This window comes from Drosophila ficusphila, unplaced genomic scaffold (assembly GCF_018152265.1).
Source record: "Drosophila ficusphila isolate 14025-0441.05 unplaced genomic scaffold, ASM1815226v1 contig_348, whole genome shotgun sequence".
NCBI classification, from domain to species: Eukaryota; Metazoa; Arthropoda; class Insecta; order Diptera; family Drosophilidae; genus Drosophila; species Drosophila ficusphila.
The window spans coordinates 506,542-526,418 of NW_025064257.1; the positions used below are offsets into that span (position 1 = coordinate 506,542).

General features: G+C 39.8%; 3 protein-coding genes across 4 annotated transcripts in view; 2 read left to right on the forward strand and 1 right to left on the reverse strand.

The window, feature by feature from the left end:
- Positions 1 to 19,877, reverse strand: part of LOC108101339 (lachesin) — a 427,086-nt gene that overhangs the window by 323,757 nt on the left and 83,452 nt on the right. The gene's annotated exons all lie outside the window — the stretch shown is intronic.
- LOC122319964 lies at positions 1,963 to 6,138 on the forward strand. Its single transcript, XM_043207864.1, has one exon. It carries the CDS (start codon positions 1,963 to 1,965, stop codon positions 6,136 to 6,138), a length of 4,176 nt encoding a protein of 1,391 aa, XP_043063799.1.
- LOC122319965 lies at positions 10,458 to 11,529 on the forward strand. The gene is made up of 2 exons (XM_043207865.1): positions 10,458 to 11,456; positions 11,512 to 11,529. The coding sequence occupies exons 1-2, from the start codon at positions 10,458 to 10,460 to the stop codon at positions 11,521 to 11,523; spliced, it is 1,011 nt and encodes a 336-aa protein (XP_043063800.1). The 3' UTR covers positions 11,524 to 11,529.

Sequence of the window (19,877 nt, forward strand, 5' to 3'; positions counted from 1 at the left end):
AAAATCCAGATGCATGCATATTGATGTACGTACATATGCCTGACCATCTCAACATATGTACATACGTAAGGAGAAACATTTACACACTACAATTCGCGGCGTACCCAGCAAACATTTTGAAAGTACATTCCTAAAATACAGTCCACATTATATACAATTTCCAAAATTACAGCAGATTACAAAGGATAAAGTCCGAATATATAATATAATTATAATATATTTCCAAGTCCCCCTAACACACATATCCATCCAAACACACATATCCATACATACACACATATAACCCAAATGCATGCTTATTAATGTACGTACATATGCCCGTAACGTAAGGCGGTATACCCATTTGGAAAGCAACATTTACACATATGCCCGTAACGTAAGGCGGTACACCCAGCAAAAATTTCGAAAGCGATATTTACAACACAGCCCACATCATTTATAATTTATAAATTAAATAAAAAATATAATAAAAAAAATTTTTTATACTTTACATATATTGAAAAAAAAAAAATATCCTGATTCCAACGAACACATCAACAGTATAAGCCGTTCCAACTTTTGCATGATATTTATTTCACCAGCGCTATTTCGCACACGCCGTCGGCTCACATCCATTAAGGGGTTATATACCTTTTTCAGAATCAAAAAATCGAAAAAAAATTTTATGATTTTTTTTTGATGTACATACTTTCAACAATTTTTCTGCAAAATTTTTTTAGAGATCGGGGCACTAGAACCTAAGATACAGCCGTTCATAGCGCACGGTGTGCATGACTACCTAATGTCCATCTAAAACTTTCAACGCGATTATCTCGGAATCGCATTTTTGAGAAAAGGTCGTTGCGGTGAGCACGATATCTCGGTAACCACTATATCGATCGATTTGAAATTTTGGGGGATTGTTTGTAGATACAATAGCTAGTTCGTGAACGAAGGAATTTTATTTTCGATAAATTTTTCTATTTTTTTGGGGCGAAAAACTAAATTATTAGACCTCGAAAAATCGTTTTTTTTTTTTTAAAATAATCACTGTAACTGTAAAAATTTTTTTTTCGTAAAATCCTTCGTTCACGAACTAGGTAACACTATATACTAACGTAGTTTTTTTTTTTTTTTTTTTTTTTCGTTGAGCCGTTTTCTTGTTTTCATGCTCACCGTGAGCCACTACTTAAAAAAGGACTTCTGCGGCAAGGACTATAACTTCCACAATTCTCAAAATTTTCACTCGAAATTTTTTACGAATTAAGTTAAGGACACGTACTTTGATAAAATTTTTATTGAATTTAAATAAAACAATGGCAACATGCAAAAAAAAAATAAATAAAAACCCTGTATTTCTCTGGTGAAAAAGGTATATAACCCCTTAAACAAATAATAAATAAATAAATCCTTTTTGTGTAAGCCGTGGCGGTGCGAATCGTATTTATTTCCATATTTCTTGCGATCATTTCCGCAGCTCAGCAACAAACTGCAAATATTTTGCCAAACATTTTTTTGTCGAATTTTTTTGATATTTTGCTCACACATCAAAGCAGTGGTTCCAAAAAACTCTTTATTGGTACAACTGTTCCGTTTCCACATATTCCAAAAAAATAGACCGGAGCTGCAACGCTAAGAGCGAACACAAGCGGACCGCTTGCAATTGTCTATCACGAGGAATCGAAGCGGCCACTGCGCCTTATTAATTTTTTTGTTTGTTTTCTTTAAACAAAATCAAATTAATTCCTTAAGTTTTTTTTCCGCGTCGCATTCATTGACATTGTTGACATTCCGCTATTAGAATTTTCGATATTTTGGAGCCGCACCTGTATCGATCGGAAGTTATCGATTCCATCCTTCCGTTTCCTTTCAAATACACCCCGGTGATCCGCAACAGCGGAACCACATTCCAGTACAGGCTTTTCCGGAGTGTTAAATTTCCACAAAGCCAGCCAGGGTTGCCTAGTTAATCTGATTTCTGGAATGCCAGGAGACAAAACAAAGTTATCGGTTCCGTCTGTAAATAAAACGCGATCGCTATCCGCATCTCCTCGCGCGCGCACCTCAAGCGCAGTAGTTCCAACATCAATAACCAAGGCAAAGAGCGAAACTTCATTAGACACCCAAGAGGGCGACAAGAAGTTGTCTGTTCCTACGAGCAATCAGAAACGATTGTCGCTCACGCCTAAGGTTACGTCACAGATCCAGACCAAGTCCGTAAAGTCGCTGGCAACTCGTTCTCAGGCAAAAATGAGCAACGACATTGCAATTGCAGCCCTCGCGCGGTTCATAACGGTGTCCGACCGCATGAGCAATTTCAGAGCGACCATAGAAACTCCAAGGCAGTCAGCTCCGTCCGTCCACACCTGCAAAGTCCGTAAGGAACAAGTCCGCTCACTCTGGGAAAAGGCCGAAAAAGAATTCGAAGCGTGTCTAGACACGATTTCCAGCATTACTACTGAAGGAGCGGAGGAGATTCTGGCGACTCTGCATCGAAAATATGAATATTGCTATTCGGTGTACGAGGAGCTATCAGTTCATCTCAGCGAGCTGATGGACCAAGCCACTCCGCAGCAGTCGACAGCGAGCACCACTAATCAGTCCGCTTACATTTCGTCTGGGTGCCGGTTACCACCATGCGATACCGAAGTTTTTGAGGGAGACTATTTAAAATGGCCAACGTTCAGAGATCTCTTCACGGCAGTTTACGTGAATAATCCTAGGCTCACACCAGTTGAGAAATTATTTCATCTTAACTCCAAGACCAGTGGTGAAGCGAAAGCGCTTGTTTCAAAATCCCCGCTTACCAATGACGGCTTCGCGTCCGCCTGGGAATCGCTCCGAGAGCGGTTTGAAAACAAAAGGCTTTTGGTCAACAGCCAACTCAAACTTCTCTTTAACTTGAGTTCGGTTGGCCAAGAATCTGGTCGAGCGCTGAAGGAGCTGCAGAGCACAATACAAGGGGGTTTAGTAGCGCTAGCGCACTCCAATATTTCCACGGAGAACTGGGATTGCCTGTTGGTGTTCCTGTGCGCCAGTAAACTGCCGAAGTTGACCCTTTCCTTATGGGAACAGTCTCTATCATCCAAGTCCGATATTCCGACATGGGAAGAAATGAACACATTTCTCAGTGAAAGATATCGGACTCTAGAAGCCATCGAGGACATGAAACCGACTATTAGCGGTATAGCCTCGAAAAATCCTGTAGCTCCCAAAAAACTCAATTCCTTCGAAGCAAAAGTGAGCACAAAACCGAGGACTTGTGATTTGTGTTCAAAAGAGAATCACCCGGTCCGGATGTGCTCACGCTTCTTGCAAATGTCCGTGGATGCGCGCAGCAGCTATATTAAAAGGAAGCAGCTGTGCCTCAATTGTTTCGCGCGCGGCCATCAGCTTCGCGACTGCACGAGCACACACAGCTGTGCTACGTGCCACGCGCGACACCACACGCTGCTGCATCGGGGCGCTCCTAGCCCTGGGCCACATTCCACAGTTAACGTTTCGGCCAACACACAACCTCCTGCAGCACCTGCGACGACCAGCTCATCCGGACAGCCGCCAGCAGTGCAAAACTATTTTGCAGCTGGATCCACGGCGGTGCTACTAGGCACGGCAATGCTGGATATTTGCCATCTCGGGACAAAATATAGGGCTCGCGCCCTAATTGATTCGGGCTCCGAGGTGACTTTTATTTCCGAACGCCTATTCAGGCTCATCAAGCTTCCATTCCGTCTCATTAACGCCAAGGTCTCCGGTTTGAATCAGACCGTTTCCGCACAGTCGACCAGGCTGTGTCATTTCGCGATTAGTTCGCCCTCCAAACCCGGCCTGCAGCTAAATACAGAAGCTTACGTGCTGCCAGAATTGGCAGGCAATCTACCATCTTATCCGATTCCGAAAGAAGCGCTGACGGGTTTGCCTATCCTTCCCCTGGCAGATCCCACATTTCTTGAGAGCTCCCAGATAGATGTTCTGATCAGAGCCGACATTTTACCATCCGTTCTGCTGAGCGGCATGCGCACAAACATTTGTGGCTCTCTCCTAGGTCAAGAAACTATTTTTGGCTGGGTGCTTACCGGCCCAGTTTCAAGTACATCTAGTCAGAATCGGGTATCCGCTTTCACGACCCAGATAACCGAAACGAGTGACAGAGTCTTGGAAAAACTTCTCACTAAGTTTTGGGAGGTGGAGAACATACCCACTAAAAGGGTAAAGGACTCCGATTCCTATTGCGAAAACAATTTTCTCCAAACGACCACTAGAGACGGAAGCGGGAGATACGTAGTATCTTTACCATTTCGCGAGCCTGAAAATCTCGGGTCCCAATTGGGGCACTCGCGATCCAGTGCCCTAGCTCAGTTTCTTAGAAACGAAAACCGTTTGAAGAGAGACTTTCCATTAAAAGAGCAGTATGACTCAGTCATTCAAGAGTATTTGGATCTGGGTCACATGAGAGAAATTCCCCTGTCGTACGATTCTCCAAACTATTACCTGCCACACCACGCGGTGATCAAACCCGAGAGCACTACCACCAAACTTCGCGTGGTATTCAATGCTTCTAGCCCTTCATCCAATGGGACAAGCTTGAACGACATTCTTCATGCTGGTCCAGTCCTGCAATCTGATTTAACCATTCAGATATTGAAGTGGCGTTATTTCCAGTACGTGTTCAGCGCAGATATCACCAAGATGTACCGTCAAATCTGGGTCGACCCCAAACATACGCCGTTCCAGAGAATCTTATTCCGGAATAAAGAAGGAGAAGTAAGCGATTTCGAGTTAAAAACAGTCACCTTTGGTGTTAACTGTGCACCATTTCTGGCACTCCGCGTACTCCAACAATTGGCAGACGACGTAGAAAAGGACCTCCCTACAGCAAGCAATATTATTCGTCACTTTATGTACGTAGACGACGTTCTGGCAGGGACCACTTCCATACAAGAGGCTCGACTGGCAATCAGCGAACATCGCCACGCTTTCAGCAGCGCCAGGTTCCCATTGAGAAAGTGGACGGCCAACCAGAAGAGCATACTCGAAGACATCCCAAACGAGCATCTACTCCACGAGGACTTTCGCGATCTTCATTCCGAAAGCTTTGCCAAAACACTGGGCGTTCGGTGGAATGCGACCTCGGACGAGTTCTGTTTTGTTCCACCGCCAGTGTCGATTAAATCCACTCATACGAAGAGAGAGGTTCTTTCCCAAATTGCGAAGCTTTTTGACCCAGCCGGATGGCTGTCTCCGTTTATTGTCCGCTCAAAAATCTTTATGCAAGAAATTTGGTTGCAGGAGTTGGGCTGGGATGAAAACATCCCCACAGAAATGGATCAAAGATGGCAAGATTTTTTGCGCAGCTATTCCGAGCTTGAGCAGATCCGCATTCCAAGGTGGGTTGGTTTCCAGCCAGGAGTGAAGGTTGAGCATCACGGGTTTTGTGATGCGTCTCAGAAGGCTTATGGGGCCGCTATATACTTGCGGGTGGAAGTAGGCCACAACATTATGACACGTCTGCTTACCGCCAAAACCCGAGTCGCCCCTGTTAAAACGGTGTCCCTTCCACGGCTCGAGCTGTGTGGGGCATTGCTGTTGTCAGAGATGATTGCAGCTATCCTTCCGAATATGCCAATTTCCAATTCCGACATTTTCTGCTGGACCGATTCCACCATCGTCCTCGCATGGTTGAGCAAGCCGGCATGCCACTGGACCACGTTTGTCGCCAACCGAGTGACAAAAATTACTCAGGTGACGAGCGCTGAGCATTGGGCGCATGTGCGATCTGAGCACAATTCCGCGGACCTGGCCAGTCGAGGCGTTTCGCTACGGGAGCTGGTTCATAGCCAACTCTGGTGGGAAGGACCGGACTGGTTGCAACAGCCGAAGGACATGTGGCCAACACGGGAGCTAGGACCTCCAGTCACAGACATAGAGCAGCGTGCTGTGAAGGTCAATTTCGCCAAGGCCGAAGATTTTTTGGAACGTTTCTCCGCGTTGGACAAGGCTCTGCGGGTCCTTGCGTACGTAATACGGTTCACTCAACGCTGCCGCAAGATGCCGAGGGACGCTGCTGAGCGACCCACCAAGGAAGAGGTCCAAGAAGCTGAAAGAGTCCTTATTCGAAATGCTCAGCGGGGAGAATATACCCAAAGTCCTAAACGATAAGCGTCCGATTCTAGTTTCCAGCCCGATAGCCAACCTGTTTCCATTTCTAGACCAACAAGGCCTGTTAAGGGCATGTGGGCGCATTACGGCCTCAACGGCCCTCCAGTACGACGAGCGGCATCCTATTATACTGCCATACAACTGTCGGTTAGCTCGTCTTCTCGTCCTTTTTTCACACCAGATTTCCCTGCATGGCGGCAACCAACTAGTGGTACGCCTCATCCGATCGAAGTATTGGATTCCTAAAATCAAAAAACTGGTAAAAGCTGTGCTGAATTCCTGTAAAGTGTGTACTATTTACAGGAAGAGAGTCCAGACGCAATTGATGGGCGATCTCCCGACCGATCGAGTTTCCTTTTCCAGGCCATTCACATATACGGGCATGGATTATGCAGGCCCGTTTGAGATTAAAAACTATACTGGCAGAGCATGCCTTATTACCAAGGGATATGTTTGCGTGTTTGTGTGTTTTTCCACGAAGGCTATCCATTTAGAGCCTACGTCCGACCTGACAACGGAGAAGTTCCTCGCGGCATTTGCCCGATTCGTAGCAAGAAGAGGTTGTCCTCAGCGAGTCCATTCGGATAATGGCAAAACCTTTGTGGGGGCAGCGACTCTACTTTCTAGAGATTTCATGCAGACGATCAAGGAGTCTGTAGCTGGAACCTATAGCCATCAGGGACTTGTGTGGCGGTTCATTCCACCAGGGGCTCCACATATGGGAGGATTGTGGGAGGCTGGAGTAAAGAGCTTCAAGGCACTCTTTTACAAGTCGACGTCAAGTCGGAAGTACACGTTTGAAGAGTTCGCCACGCTTCTCGCCAAAGTTGAAGCCTGCCTTAATTCCAGGCCGCTGTCTCCCATGTCCGAAAATCCATCTGAGTTATTGGCATTGACGCCAGGCCACTTTCTGATTGGGGGACCTTTGCTTTCAACAGCTGAGCCTGAGATTAAGGGCGATGCTCAGTCGATTATAAATCGCTGGCAGCACTTAAAGGCCTTGCATCAGCAGTTCAGTGCGCGATGGAAGGAGGAGTACTTAAAGGAACTTCACAAGCGCAATAAGTGGCAGACTCCTTCCAGAGATATCCAAGTCGATGACATGGTGGTCGTCAAAGAAGACAACATGCCACCAAACGAATGGCGGCTCGGCAGAGTTGTATCTGTTCTTCCAGGAGCCGATAGTAGAGTTCGCGTAGTTGAGATCCGTACTGCTCGAGGGACTATAACACGTCCCATCCACAAACTAGTACTTCTTCCTATGGAGGACAAGGCAACCTCCGCCTTTCCAAAATAATGCATTCTGTCCTCCTTCTAGCACTTCTTTCTATGGAGGCCAAGGCAACCTCCGCTTTTCCAAACTAGTGCCTTCTGTCCTTATGCTTAAAAATTCGTCCACAACTGATACTAAGTTCGCTTATAATTATTTTTATTATTAGAGCATCAATACCATGGCTCCACGTCCTCGCAGCGCCCAAACTTTGGACGACAGACGTTCACGAGGTACTCGATCCTACCGCTGCCGAGTCTGTCGGGGAATCCATCCGCTACGGAAGTGCAGCCGTTTCCTCAGGCTCAGCACGGAGAAGCGGCTCCGCGCCGTTCTCATAAATAAATATTGTGCGAATTGCCTGGCGCACCAGCACTCCGGAGGGCAATGTCGCAGTGGCGACGCATGCAAAAAATGCGGGAAGGATCACCACACGCTGTTCCACCTGCACGAGATGTCCAGGAGTCCTCGACGAACGCCCATCCAGCCACGCCGCCAGTCGCCTTCCCCTCAACGCCGTCCATCGCCCTTCGAGCAACATCGCGCATCGACCGTTCGCCTGTCGAGATCAGTCTCCCGGTCTCCGTCACCACCAGCAAGGCAGGCACTGGTACGACGACCAGCTCCAGCGGCAACTCCATCCGTAGCGGCTCTAGCGCAGCATCAGAGCCTCCACATTCTCCCGACGGCCATCGTGTTGCTGGAATCTGGGACCACCACCTTCGAGACGGCCGCATTGATCGACCCGTGCACTCCCGTCAGCACCATCGACAGCTCCCTGGCAACTGCCTTCAAGCTCCCCACGACGACAGTGAGGGGTGAGGAAGTCTGCTCGACGACGATCCGGTCGAGAACGGGCGATTTCCAGATCGAGGTGCTCCTGAAGATCAGCCCGAGGCTACGCATCCGTACCCCGATCCGCGCGCTGACTGAAGATATGCGAGCCCAGTTCAACGATATCCGTCTTGCCGATGAGCAATTCCATCGCCCAGCAACAGTCTCGCTGGTGTTGGGCTCGGACGTATACCCCGATGTCATCCGGCCCGGGTTCCTAAATATACGAGATGGGCTGCCCGTCGCACAGAGCACGGTATTTGGATGGGTCGTGTCTGGAGCATGCAGATACGCCTAATTCGTTGCTTCGCTCGACCTCGCAAGGGGGGGAGAATGTTCGCGCCAGAGCGGCGCTTTCCAGTCCCTTTTTAACCGCCCCTGGAGTCTTAACAGTCGTGAGAGCAGTTCTTCCAGATCGCTTGCATCTCGCTCTCTGGCACTGTTAAGGGTCTCCAATCCGCTCTCCAAGCGGCTCTAAAAGTTTCCACCCCGTAGCTTAAGTTTTAGTTCTAATTTCCAAGTGTCACCGTGAAGTTGAATAAAGAGTGAAGTTTTGTTTTATAACGTGAAGTAAATTCGACCCGCGTTCTTCATTTTTGTGGTAATTTTGGACTTATTCTCGAGAGCTGAAGGAAGACCCGCCGCCCCAATCAACAACCATCTAAAGTCTGAAATGTTAAGGCTTCAAGTCGATAAATGAACGGCCTGAGAACCTCAACTTCCAGTTTATCATTATCTGACTAATACGATCCGGTCTTATATTTGTATTTATTTGCGAAAACCTATATTCTGGAACATTTCCTAGTGAAGAACCAATTCCTGGGGAAATGTGTTCTGCTACTAGCCTACTCTCTCTTACAGGAGGATTTCTTGCCGCAGAAAAGTTTTCCGCTGTCCGCAAATTTCCCAATTCCGGAATCAAATCCTCGCTTTCTGCTCGCCTGCTATCAGTCGCTTGGGTTTGTTTTTGGTTCTCCAAAAGAGCTATCATTCGTTAGAACCCAGCGGTAATAGTTTCCGTTAACGCTTCGGTTTGTTTATTGGAATCACGTAGTGATCTTCTAGTTCCCTATTCAAATTTAGTTGAGACCTACCAAGCGCACTTTGTGGCCCACTCGCGCATTCGCTTCCACAAAGGTTACTTAAATCTGACTTACACACCAGGCAAATTTTATGATTTCGAACCTTTTTGTTAAAACAGGCTCGATGAAAAGAATGGCCACAGCTAGCAGATAGTAACTGAGCTGCGTATTCAATTTCCTTCAAACAAATAAAGCAGTCAACGTACTCGCGTAACATTTCCTAATAAACCAAATTTCTATATTATAATTAGGCAAAAATTAACTTTTTTTTCTAAAGTAGATATAAACTTTTTCAAAATTAAACAAAATCTCTGGGAATCATAAAAATCTTCGTGTCTAGTAATTATAAATCTTTTAGCAATGTATATTAGAAGTAAACAACATAAAAAGGAAGGTTAAGCTATTGCAGACATTTTGTCGCTCACACCTAGAGAGAATCCAAGAATTTTCAAGCAAAAAAAAATAAGAGAAAACAATAAATATAAAAAGTCTGCTCTTTCATTCTGGCACTACTAAGTTATCACTTCTTTGAATGCAATAACTAAACAACAATTATAGTTTTACAAAAACGCTACTGCCACTGATATTTATCTAGATCCAAGTCTACATTGTAGCAGGATGGCTACGTAGAGTATATGTATGTATGTATGTGTAAATGGTTATATTATTTGTAAGTGCGCATTATTGTGAAATAGCTTTAAGTATAACGGGAAAGATCGTGTATATTAATAAGAAACAGCATATGCAGCTGCATGTTCTCTGACTCTTGCTCTCATTCTCTTGCGCTCTTGCCTCTCGCTAAAACGAGGGTTGATTGGGATCGCAAGAGTGGAGAGGAGTCAGTCGAACACCAGGAGTTAAGCCATCGAGAACTTAAAAAGTAAAATAAAGAATATTAAAAGTGAACTTGACTGTGTTGGTGTTTTACTGGGATATACATTCACATCCCTACAAAATCAGAAGTGGGCCGATCACGAGCTAATATTAAAGAGAAAAACATTAAATAAAATAAAAAAATGAATTTTGACAATACATCAATTGCACAACTAAAAAAGTGGTTAAGTGTATTAGACTTACCAACAACGGGTTCAAAGCGAGAACTTATTTTGCGTTTAAATAATTCGCAAAAAGAAATGCAAAAGAAATTTGAAAATTTGAAAAATGGAGAAGATGGAAACGAAGATAATGAGGATGATGATGAAATCGAAAATACAGAGGACAGTTACGAAGAAGCTGACGAAGATGGAGATGGTGCAAATTTCAAGGAAAAAGACGGAGAAGAAGACGAAGATGGCGATAACAACGGCAGAAAAGGCGGAGAAGAAGACGAAGACGGCGATATTAACGATGAAAAAGGCGGCAAAATTTACGAAGACGGCGACAACGGAGAACTTGGAGAAGAGAAGGAGATAAAGAATTCCAGTCAGATTTTAGACATTTCGTTGCGAATGGCAACAGAAGTTTTAAATGAATTTTCGGGAGAAACCTGTGCTCGAAAATGGATTACGCAGATGTTTAATATTGGAAGTATTTATGGTGTTAGTGGACAATACATAAAAATGCTTATGATTAGCAAAATTAAAGGCAAAGCTAAGTTATGGTTGCATGCAAATCCTGGACGCATACTATTACCGATGGAGGACCTGATTGATGACCTGATCGGAATGTTTGGCGAGAAAGCATCCAAGTTAGAAACAAGGCGCAAATTTGAAGAACGGAAGTGGAGTGCTGGAGAAAGTTTTGGAAGTTATGTTGATGACAAGGTGATGCTGGCTCAGGGCATAAATATAGACGCTGAAGAACTACTGAGCGTAGTCATCGAGGGCATTCCCAACATAGGGCTGCGTATTCAGGCACAACTTCAATGCTTTGACGATGTTAAGCAGTTGAAACGTGCATTTGCTGATGTTGGATTACCCAAACCGTACGGAGCTAAGAAGGAGACGACTTCGTTGCAGAGCAAGGACGACAATATTATGCGCTGCTTTAACTGCAACGCTAGAGGACACTGGGCGAAGGACTGCAGGAAACCAAAGCGGGAGAAAGGATCGTGCTACGCATGCGGTGAGATGGGGCACTTTGTGGCGCAGTGCCTGAAGAACAAAACTAAAGGTGTGGGCGACAACAATTATGTAAGAAATTTTGAAATTAATTTTATGAATAGTTCTAATAGTAAATTGAGTACAGAATGCCTCATAGATACAGGAAGCCCAATTTCGTTTATCAAAATTTCAAAAGTACCGAAAGATGTTTGCAAGTTACCAGTTTTAAGTTTATATCATGGATTAAACAAAAGTTATTTAGAAACGTATGGAAAAATATTATGTTATGTCTTAAAGAATTTAAATAAAATACATTTTCATTTGGTTATTGTGGCAAACAAATCTATGAGTCATGATGTAATCCTAGGTAGAGATTTTATGGAAGCATGCGATTTAAAATTGAATCTGGACACTTTGAAAATGGTTACGTTGGAGAAAGTTGAAAAGCAGATAGTTAGTAATGTTAGAAATAAAAGTCAGATAGTTAGTGATGTTAGTAGTAAAAATCAGATAGTTAGAAATAATTTAAGTAAAATTGGAGAAGAAAATTATTTAGTTAGTGATGTTAGAAGAATTACGAATGGGGAAAACGTTAGTAATCAAAATTACACTATGGACGAGATTAGGTTAGAAAATACTAAGGAATTGGAAATAAATATAGTGGAAAAGGAATTATTTAATATTAATATAGAAGATAAATCTGTTGAATATGAAATTGGAAATCAAGTGGACTATAATGTTAGGCGAACATTTATCAAAATCGTAGAACGTTGTTATGTAAGTAAAGAAAGGCCAAAGGAACCAGAGATTAGATGTGAAATAAAACTGAGGTTAGAAGATTCGAAACCCTTTAGTTGTTCGCCCAGACGATTAGCTTACACAGAAAAAGAAAAATTGCAGATCATATTAGATGAATATTTAGAGAAAGGAATTATTAGACCCAGTGAATCGGAGTATGCATCTCCAATAGTGTTAGTGAAAAAGAAATCAGGAGATCTAAGGTTATGTGTGGATTATAGGAAGCTTAATAAGACAATGATTAAAGATAATTATCCTCTACCGTTAATAGATGATTTATTAGATAAATTAGTAAATAAAAAAATATTTTCAAAATTAGATCTTAAGCATGGATACTTTCATGTGTGTGTTGAAAAGGAATCAATTAAATACACCTCATTTATGACGCCGATAGGACAGTTTGAGTTTATGCGGATGCCAATGGGGCTTAAAAATGCCCCGGCGGTTTTTCAAAGGTTTATCAATAAAATTTTTGCAGATATGATAAGGGAAGACAAGGTAGTTATTTATATGGACGACATTATGATTGCGAGTAAAGAAATACAGGAACATTTGGATGTACTACAGGAGGTTTTTGACAGATTAGCAAGGAACAAACTAGAGTTAAGAATGGATAAGTGTGAATTTTTGCAAGAAAGTGTAGAATATTTAGGCTTTGTAGTAACGGGCAAAGGAATAAAAGCTAATGACAAGGGAATAGATGCTATTAGAGATTTTCCAGTTCCTGTTAAGGTACATGGAGTTAGAAGTTTTCTCGGATTGTGTTCGTATTTTAGAAGATTTATTAAGGACTTTTCGACGATCGCCAAACCTTTGTATGAATTATTAAAGAAAGACAAAGAATTTAGTTTTGAAGACAAGGAGTTACAATGTTTTGAGATTCTTAAGAAAAAGTTAGTCGAAGCACCAGTGTTAGGTTTGTATTATTATAAGGATGATATAGAGTTGCATACAGATGCAAGTGCACAAGGATTTGGGGCAGTATTATTACAAAGGAAAGAAGATAAAAAGCTGCACCCTATATTTTATTTTTCGAAAGCTACAACAAAGGACGAGGCGAAATATCATAGTTTTGAGTTGGAAACGTTAGCCATAATATACGCGCTAAGAAGATTTAGAATTTACGTACAAGGCAAACGTTTTAAAATTGTTACGGATTGTAATTCATTGACATTAACGTTAAATAGAATAGAATTAAACCCCCGTATTGCCAGGTGGGCATTAGAACTGCTTGAATACGATTTTGAATTAGTACATAAAGCAGGTAAGCATATGCAGCATGTAGATGCGTTAAGTAGGAACACAAATATTCTAATAGTAGAAACAAATAGTTTCGAAGACAATTTAGTTATATGTCAAGCAAAAGATGAGAAATTAAAAGAAGTTAGAAAAAGATTAGAAAAAGCTGAAGACAAGATGTTCGAGATGAGAAATGGGGTAGTTTATAGGAAAGCAAATGATGGAAGATTACTGTTTTGTGTGCCACGAGAGATGGAAGAAAAAGTTTTGTACAAATACCATAATGAATTAGGTCACTTAGGAAGAGATAAAGTAATGGATGCAATTGTTAGAACGTATTGGTTTTCGAATATGAAAGAAAAAGTTGTTAGGCATATAGATAATTGTTTGAGATGTGTAGCGTTTTCACCAAAGTCCGGGAAAGGAGAAGGATTTCTTCACAGCATTCCAAAAGGAAATGTACCATTTGAAATAATACACATTGATCATTACGGTCCTGTGGACTCTGGAAGGTTAAAGAAACATCTTTTTGTAGTTATAGACGGATTTACTAAATATGTTAGGTTATATCCAACAAAGACGACGAATACGAAAGAAGTTATTGTAGCGTTAAAGGATTATTTTAGATCATACAGCAGGCCAGTATGTATTGTGTCGGATAGGGGAAGTTGTTTTACATCAGAGGATTTTACAAAGTTTTTAGAAGAGTACAATATTAAACATGTAAAAATTGCGACTGGTTCCCCTCAAGCAAATGGACAGGTGGAAAGAGTTAATAGAATATTAGGACCAATGATAGCAAAATTAGCGGATAATGAAAAGGGACTACACTGGGATACAGTTATCGAAGACGTTGAATTTTCGTTGAATAACACAAAACAAAGAAGTATTGCACAAATTCCAAGTAGAATGTTGTTTGGTATTGAACAGAAGGGAAAGATTATCGACGAATTAAGACAGAAGTTAGAAGAGTTAGATACAGTTAGAGATGTTATTGAAGTTAGGCAACTAGACGATATTAGGAAAAAGGGATCAGAAGCGCAAAGGAAAGTACAAAATGACAACGAAAGAAGATATAATGAAAAGAAAAATATGAGTTCAGAGTACAAAGTTGGGGATTATATTATGGTCAAGAACTTTGATTGTTCAGTTGGAGTAGCAAGAAAATTAATACCAAAGCACAAAGGTCCATATGTTATAGATAAAGTCTTAAGAAATGATAGATATTTAATTAAGGATGTCGAAGGATTTCAATTATCACGAAAGCCATATCAAGGTGTCTGGAGTAGTCAAAATATTAAACATTGGATAGGAATGCGATAATGTAACAAATTTATTGTAATTAATTGTAAAATAACATAAGATCAGGGGATCTTAAAGGGTCAGGACGGCCGAATTGTAGCAGGATGGCTACGTAGAGTATATGTATGTATGTATGTGTAAATGGTTATATTATTTGTAAGTGCGCATTATTGTGAAATAGCTTTAAGTATAACGGGAAAGATCGTGTATATTAATAAGAAACAGCATATGCAGCTGCATGTTCTCTGACTCTTGCTCTCATTCTCTTGCGCTCTTGCCTCTCGCTAAAACGAGGGTTGATTGGGATCGCAAGAGTGGAGAGGAGTCAGTCGAACACCAGGAGTTGAGCCATCGAGAACTTAAAAAGTAAAATAAAGAATATTAAAAGTGAACTTGACTGTGTTGGTGTTTTACTGGGATATACATTCACATCCCTACAACATTTACTGGCAAGAAATCAGTTTGCATCAAACTGAGCGTTTTGGCAAAACCTAAGCACCTTTAGAGAATATTGAAACAACGGTAGACACTTATCATCAAAGCAAATCTAATTCCAGGTATTCAAAAAGCCTATTCAATGTGTTGGTTGTGCTGCGTGGCAGGTTATAGAAATCTTCCATAATATCCACATCCAATCGCAGGTACCAACTTGATTTAGCTGCTTTCTTGGTTATGACGCATCAAAGTCTTTAAGGTCTGGAACGTTCCTAAATTTATGGTTCGCTAATCCAGATCCTTATTAAACTGAGGTCGAGGTGCAAATAGTTTAGAATAGAAAAAGTAATGAATATTGAACCTTATCACCATTCGCGAATACTGTAGCTATGGTAGATCCTTATCATCAAAGAAAAGCTAATCCAGCTACTTATTAGCTGAGGTCAAGGATCAAACCAAACTTTAAGGTTAGAGAAAGAAAAGAAAATGGAAAACTCTGACCATGCTTATAGTCTTCAATTTGAAAAACTGTTTGGATATAGTTGACTATTTTATTACATGACGAGGCTGCCAAGGTCAGACCTCATACTGTTGCCGTCAAAGTCAGGCCCACAGCTTGGATTATTTCTGTAGACTGCCAATTCAGGCTCCACATCAATATTTCTGTAGACTGACAAGTCGGGCCCCACGTTGGGCGCCATAATTTTTTCTGTAGCATGTAACTGTCAGTTGGAGAATGAGCTGATGGTAATAAAAAAAAAAACGTATAAGCGGAGCACGCGGTATCCTCGGCTTTTATTTTATTTAGTCAGATCGGCTTGGGGTGGGTTAACAAAAAAAAGAAACCGCAACGTTTATCGCTCAAATGCTAGGCAAAAATAACTAAATTCGCGTACTTTATTTTTTTTTGAAAAGGGGATAGCAACCGAAGAAGGCTTAAGAAGGGAAAGAATATGAAAATAAAAAGGAAGGAACACACTTGCCAAAAAAATTACATCATCCCTTTCACTACGCAAAAGATGCGAAGTGCTCACCCTACCTTGATCTTGTAGGTCCTACTTTTCATCGACAAGATCCCTCAGAATGATCACAAATTACCTCGACCCTCGGACAACCATGATCCACAGTTAGGAGATACTTAGCTAAAATTCATTTTTCTAATTTTTATTATTTATACACAAGGGAAGAAAAACTAGTCATTTCATATAACATGAGATTTTGTTGTTGTTATTATTATTCCTCTTCTTTAGAAAGGGGAAAGAAAAACCAATGCTTAAGTAATTTATTCACAAAAAAATTAAACTAATTCAGGCAAAAAATAAAAAATAAAAAAAATAATTTCATATTAATCCTGTTTTATTAATTAATTTTTTTTTTTTTTTTTAATGATAGACCAAAAAATGCATGCTTCTTATTTTATTTTATATTCTAACCAAGACAATTATTGTTGCTTATTTATTTAAATTTTAAGTATACAAATTCTATAATAATTTTTCCCTAATCGATATTTTATTTTCATTTTATTTCTTTCAGTGTATTAATTTAAGTTTTAATTTCAATATTATTTTTTTTTTTGTTTTTTCATGGCAAAGAGAATTATGTTGCTGGAAAAGAACGGGGTTAATAAAATAAGATGCGGTAATGTAATATATAAAAAGAATAATAATATTAAATTAAATAAAAAAAAAAAGTGTGTGCGTACAAAGTACACATGTCAAAAGTGAAACTTCTTTGGCGAACTAATTTATCAGTCTTGTCTATATTTATACAAATCTAAAACTTTAGATTTCCGAGACTTAAAGAAAGGGAAAAAGGAAGAAATGTTAGGATTTTAATTTTCATTAAAATATTAAAAGTGTTGAAAATTAATATAAATTATAAATTTAGTTTTTTAAATTTATTTCTTCAATATTTACACTATTCGACACGTTTCCTATGAGTATTGTTTTTAAAAACAAGAAAATAAGCTAGCTTCGGCTTGCCGAGTACTCTTGCAGTCATCAAATATGTCGAACAAAACGCATAAAGGCTGAACAACAACGAAGCTAGGACGATTTTTCTATTCATTTTCCATATTTTTGTCTATAGATCATATGGCAGCTATATGATCAAATTTAATTCGTAATTCGAGAGTCGTGGGAAAACTTTATATTCTGATTTTTGGAGCTTATCCGTTATTTTTATATAATTTTTTGATCTTTCCTATGACAGCTATAAGATATAGTTGTGCGATTTTCATGAAACTCTTTTCTCAACTTAAGGGTTATTAAAAAACCTGATATTCAAAAAATTATGCTCGTGGGATAAAAAACAACGATGTTATCAATTTATTTCCATTAATTCTATATATATTTTTCGATCTCTTCTATGGCAGCTATATGAACGAGTTATCCGATTTTGATAAAATTTAATCCGAAATTCAATAGTAGTTAGAAAACTCCATCTTGAAGAAATCAAGCCGATCTGATCAAAAACAACAGCATGAGAATTTTTTATTTCATTCTCTCGTATGAGAGCTATCAGATATAGTCGACCGGTCCTGCCCGTTCCGACTTATATACTGCGTGCAATAACTACACACCTTTTGGGAAAGTTTTAGCAAGATAGCTTTAAAACTGAGAGACTAGTTTACATAGGAACAGACAGACGGACAGACGTACATTCGTATTTCGATTCTGATCGTGATGCTGATCAAGAATATGTATGTATACTTTATTGGGTCTAAGGTGTCTCCTTCACAGCTTTGCAAACTTCTGACAGAAATTATAATACCCTTTGCTCTGCAAGAGTATAATAATATAGTAAAAGCATCTGAGAAGACAATAAATTCTTTCCGGTAAAGTTTTTCGCTTGAAAAACATGGCAATGTTCTAAAAACGGGTTGTCTCGCAGCTATTTTAACAAATAACAAGGTAGCATTTTTAAAAAAGAATAAATTTCCTAGCCGATTTTTAGCAAAAGCCCCTAAAGCGCAACTTTAACAATTATAAGTTAAAATCTGGAACTTTTATAGTTATCATTAATTTACAATGATTTTGTATAAATTTATATTGAGGTCAGGTATTTTTACTATTAACAAAAAATCACGAGGAATTTAATTTAATATTCAACATCTGAGATTTTACTATATTATTTTTAAACAAGAAAAGAAGCTTATGATATCGACGCATTTCCGCGACTGTATCGTATGTAGAAAAATTAAATTTTACAGGAGAAGCTTTTTCTTTATTTTTGTATTTCGGTATTTTTAGTCGATTGCAGTATTTCCATGCAAATTTGTATGGACATACGATAATTTCGCGCGCACATTGTAACATACGATAAAATTGAAACTTAATTTTTATCGGAACTAAAGGGCTTTCAGTTATAATATTTCACAGGGTAGTGGGACATTAGGTGCCTAACAATTTTGCATTAAAATCTCAATTTCGAAAAAAAGCGACATACGATACAGTCGCGGAAATGCGTCGATATACCCTTGCAGTCATCAAATACATACATATGTATGTATGTATTTACATATGTCGAACAAAATACAACATCGAAGCTATGACGATTTTCCTATTAATTTTTCATATTTTCAACTATTGTTTATATGGCAGCTTTATGACATGGTTATACGATTTCGATAAAATTTAATTCGTAATTCAAGAGTGGTTAGAAAACTCTATGTTCCAAAAATTATGCTTCTCTGATGAAAAAAATGGATACGAATTAAGGTGCCAATCAAAAATAGTTAATGCATAGTTAAGCTGTAATAAGCTAATACATCAATTAAGGGGTTATATACCTTTTTCAGAATCAAAAAATCGAAAAAAATTTTATGATTTTTTTTTGATGTACATACTTTCAACAATTTTTCTGCAAAATTTTTTAGAGATCGGGGCACTAGAACCTAAGATACAGCCGTTCATAGCGCACGGTGTGCATGACTACCTAATGTCCACCTAAAACTTTAAACGCGATTATCTCGGAATCGCATTTTTGAGAAAAGGTCATTGCGGTGAGCACGATATCTCGGTAACCACTACATCGATCGATTTGAAATTTTGGGGGATTGTTTGTAGATACAATAGCTAGTTCGTGAACGAAGGAATTTTATTTTCGACAAATATTTCTATTTTTTGGGGCGAAAAACTAAATTATTAGACCTCGAAAAATCGGTTTTTTTGAAAAAATAATCACTGTAACTGTAAAAAAATTTTTTTCGTAAAATCCTTCGTTCACGAACTAGGTAACACTATATACTAACGTAGTTTTTTTTTTTTTTTTTCGTTGAGCCGTTTTCTTGTTTTCTTGCTCACCGCAAGCCTCTAATGAAAAAAGGACTTCTGCGGCAAGGACTATAACTTCCACAATTCTCAAAATTTTCACTCAAAATTTCAGACGAATTAAGTTAAGGACACGTACTTTGATAAAATATATATTGAATTTAAATAAAACAATGGCAACATGCTAAAAAAATAATAAATAAAAACCCTGTATTTCTCTGGTCAAAAAGGTATATAACCCCTTAAACTGTTAATATCTGTATGCAACCTGTTCAATTAGAATTTCTTTTGACATTCACACCTCTCACCCTTTTTTCTACTGCTGTAAATGAATTCGTTTTGGCACAGAAAGGATTTCGGCTTAAAAATCGTCTTCTTGCTCAAGTAAGCATACATACATACATACGCACTTACTTGTTCTCACACACGCAACCGTATTCTATTTTTAAATTTTTACGCTCTCAAC

Excerpts from the sequence above, each read along its gene's own strand:
- LOC122319965 (XM_043207865.1), top strand. The coding sequence starts at position 10,458 with ATGCAAAAGAAATTTGAAAATTTGAAAAATGGAGAAGATGGAAACGAA.
- LOC122319964 (XM_043207864.1), top strand. The coding sequence starts at position 1,963 with ATGCCAGGAGACAAAACAAAGTTATCGGTTCCGTCTGTAAATAAAACG.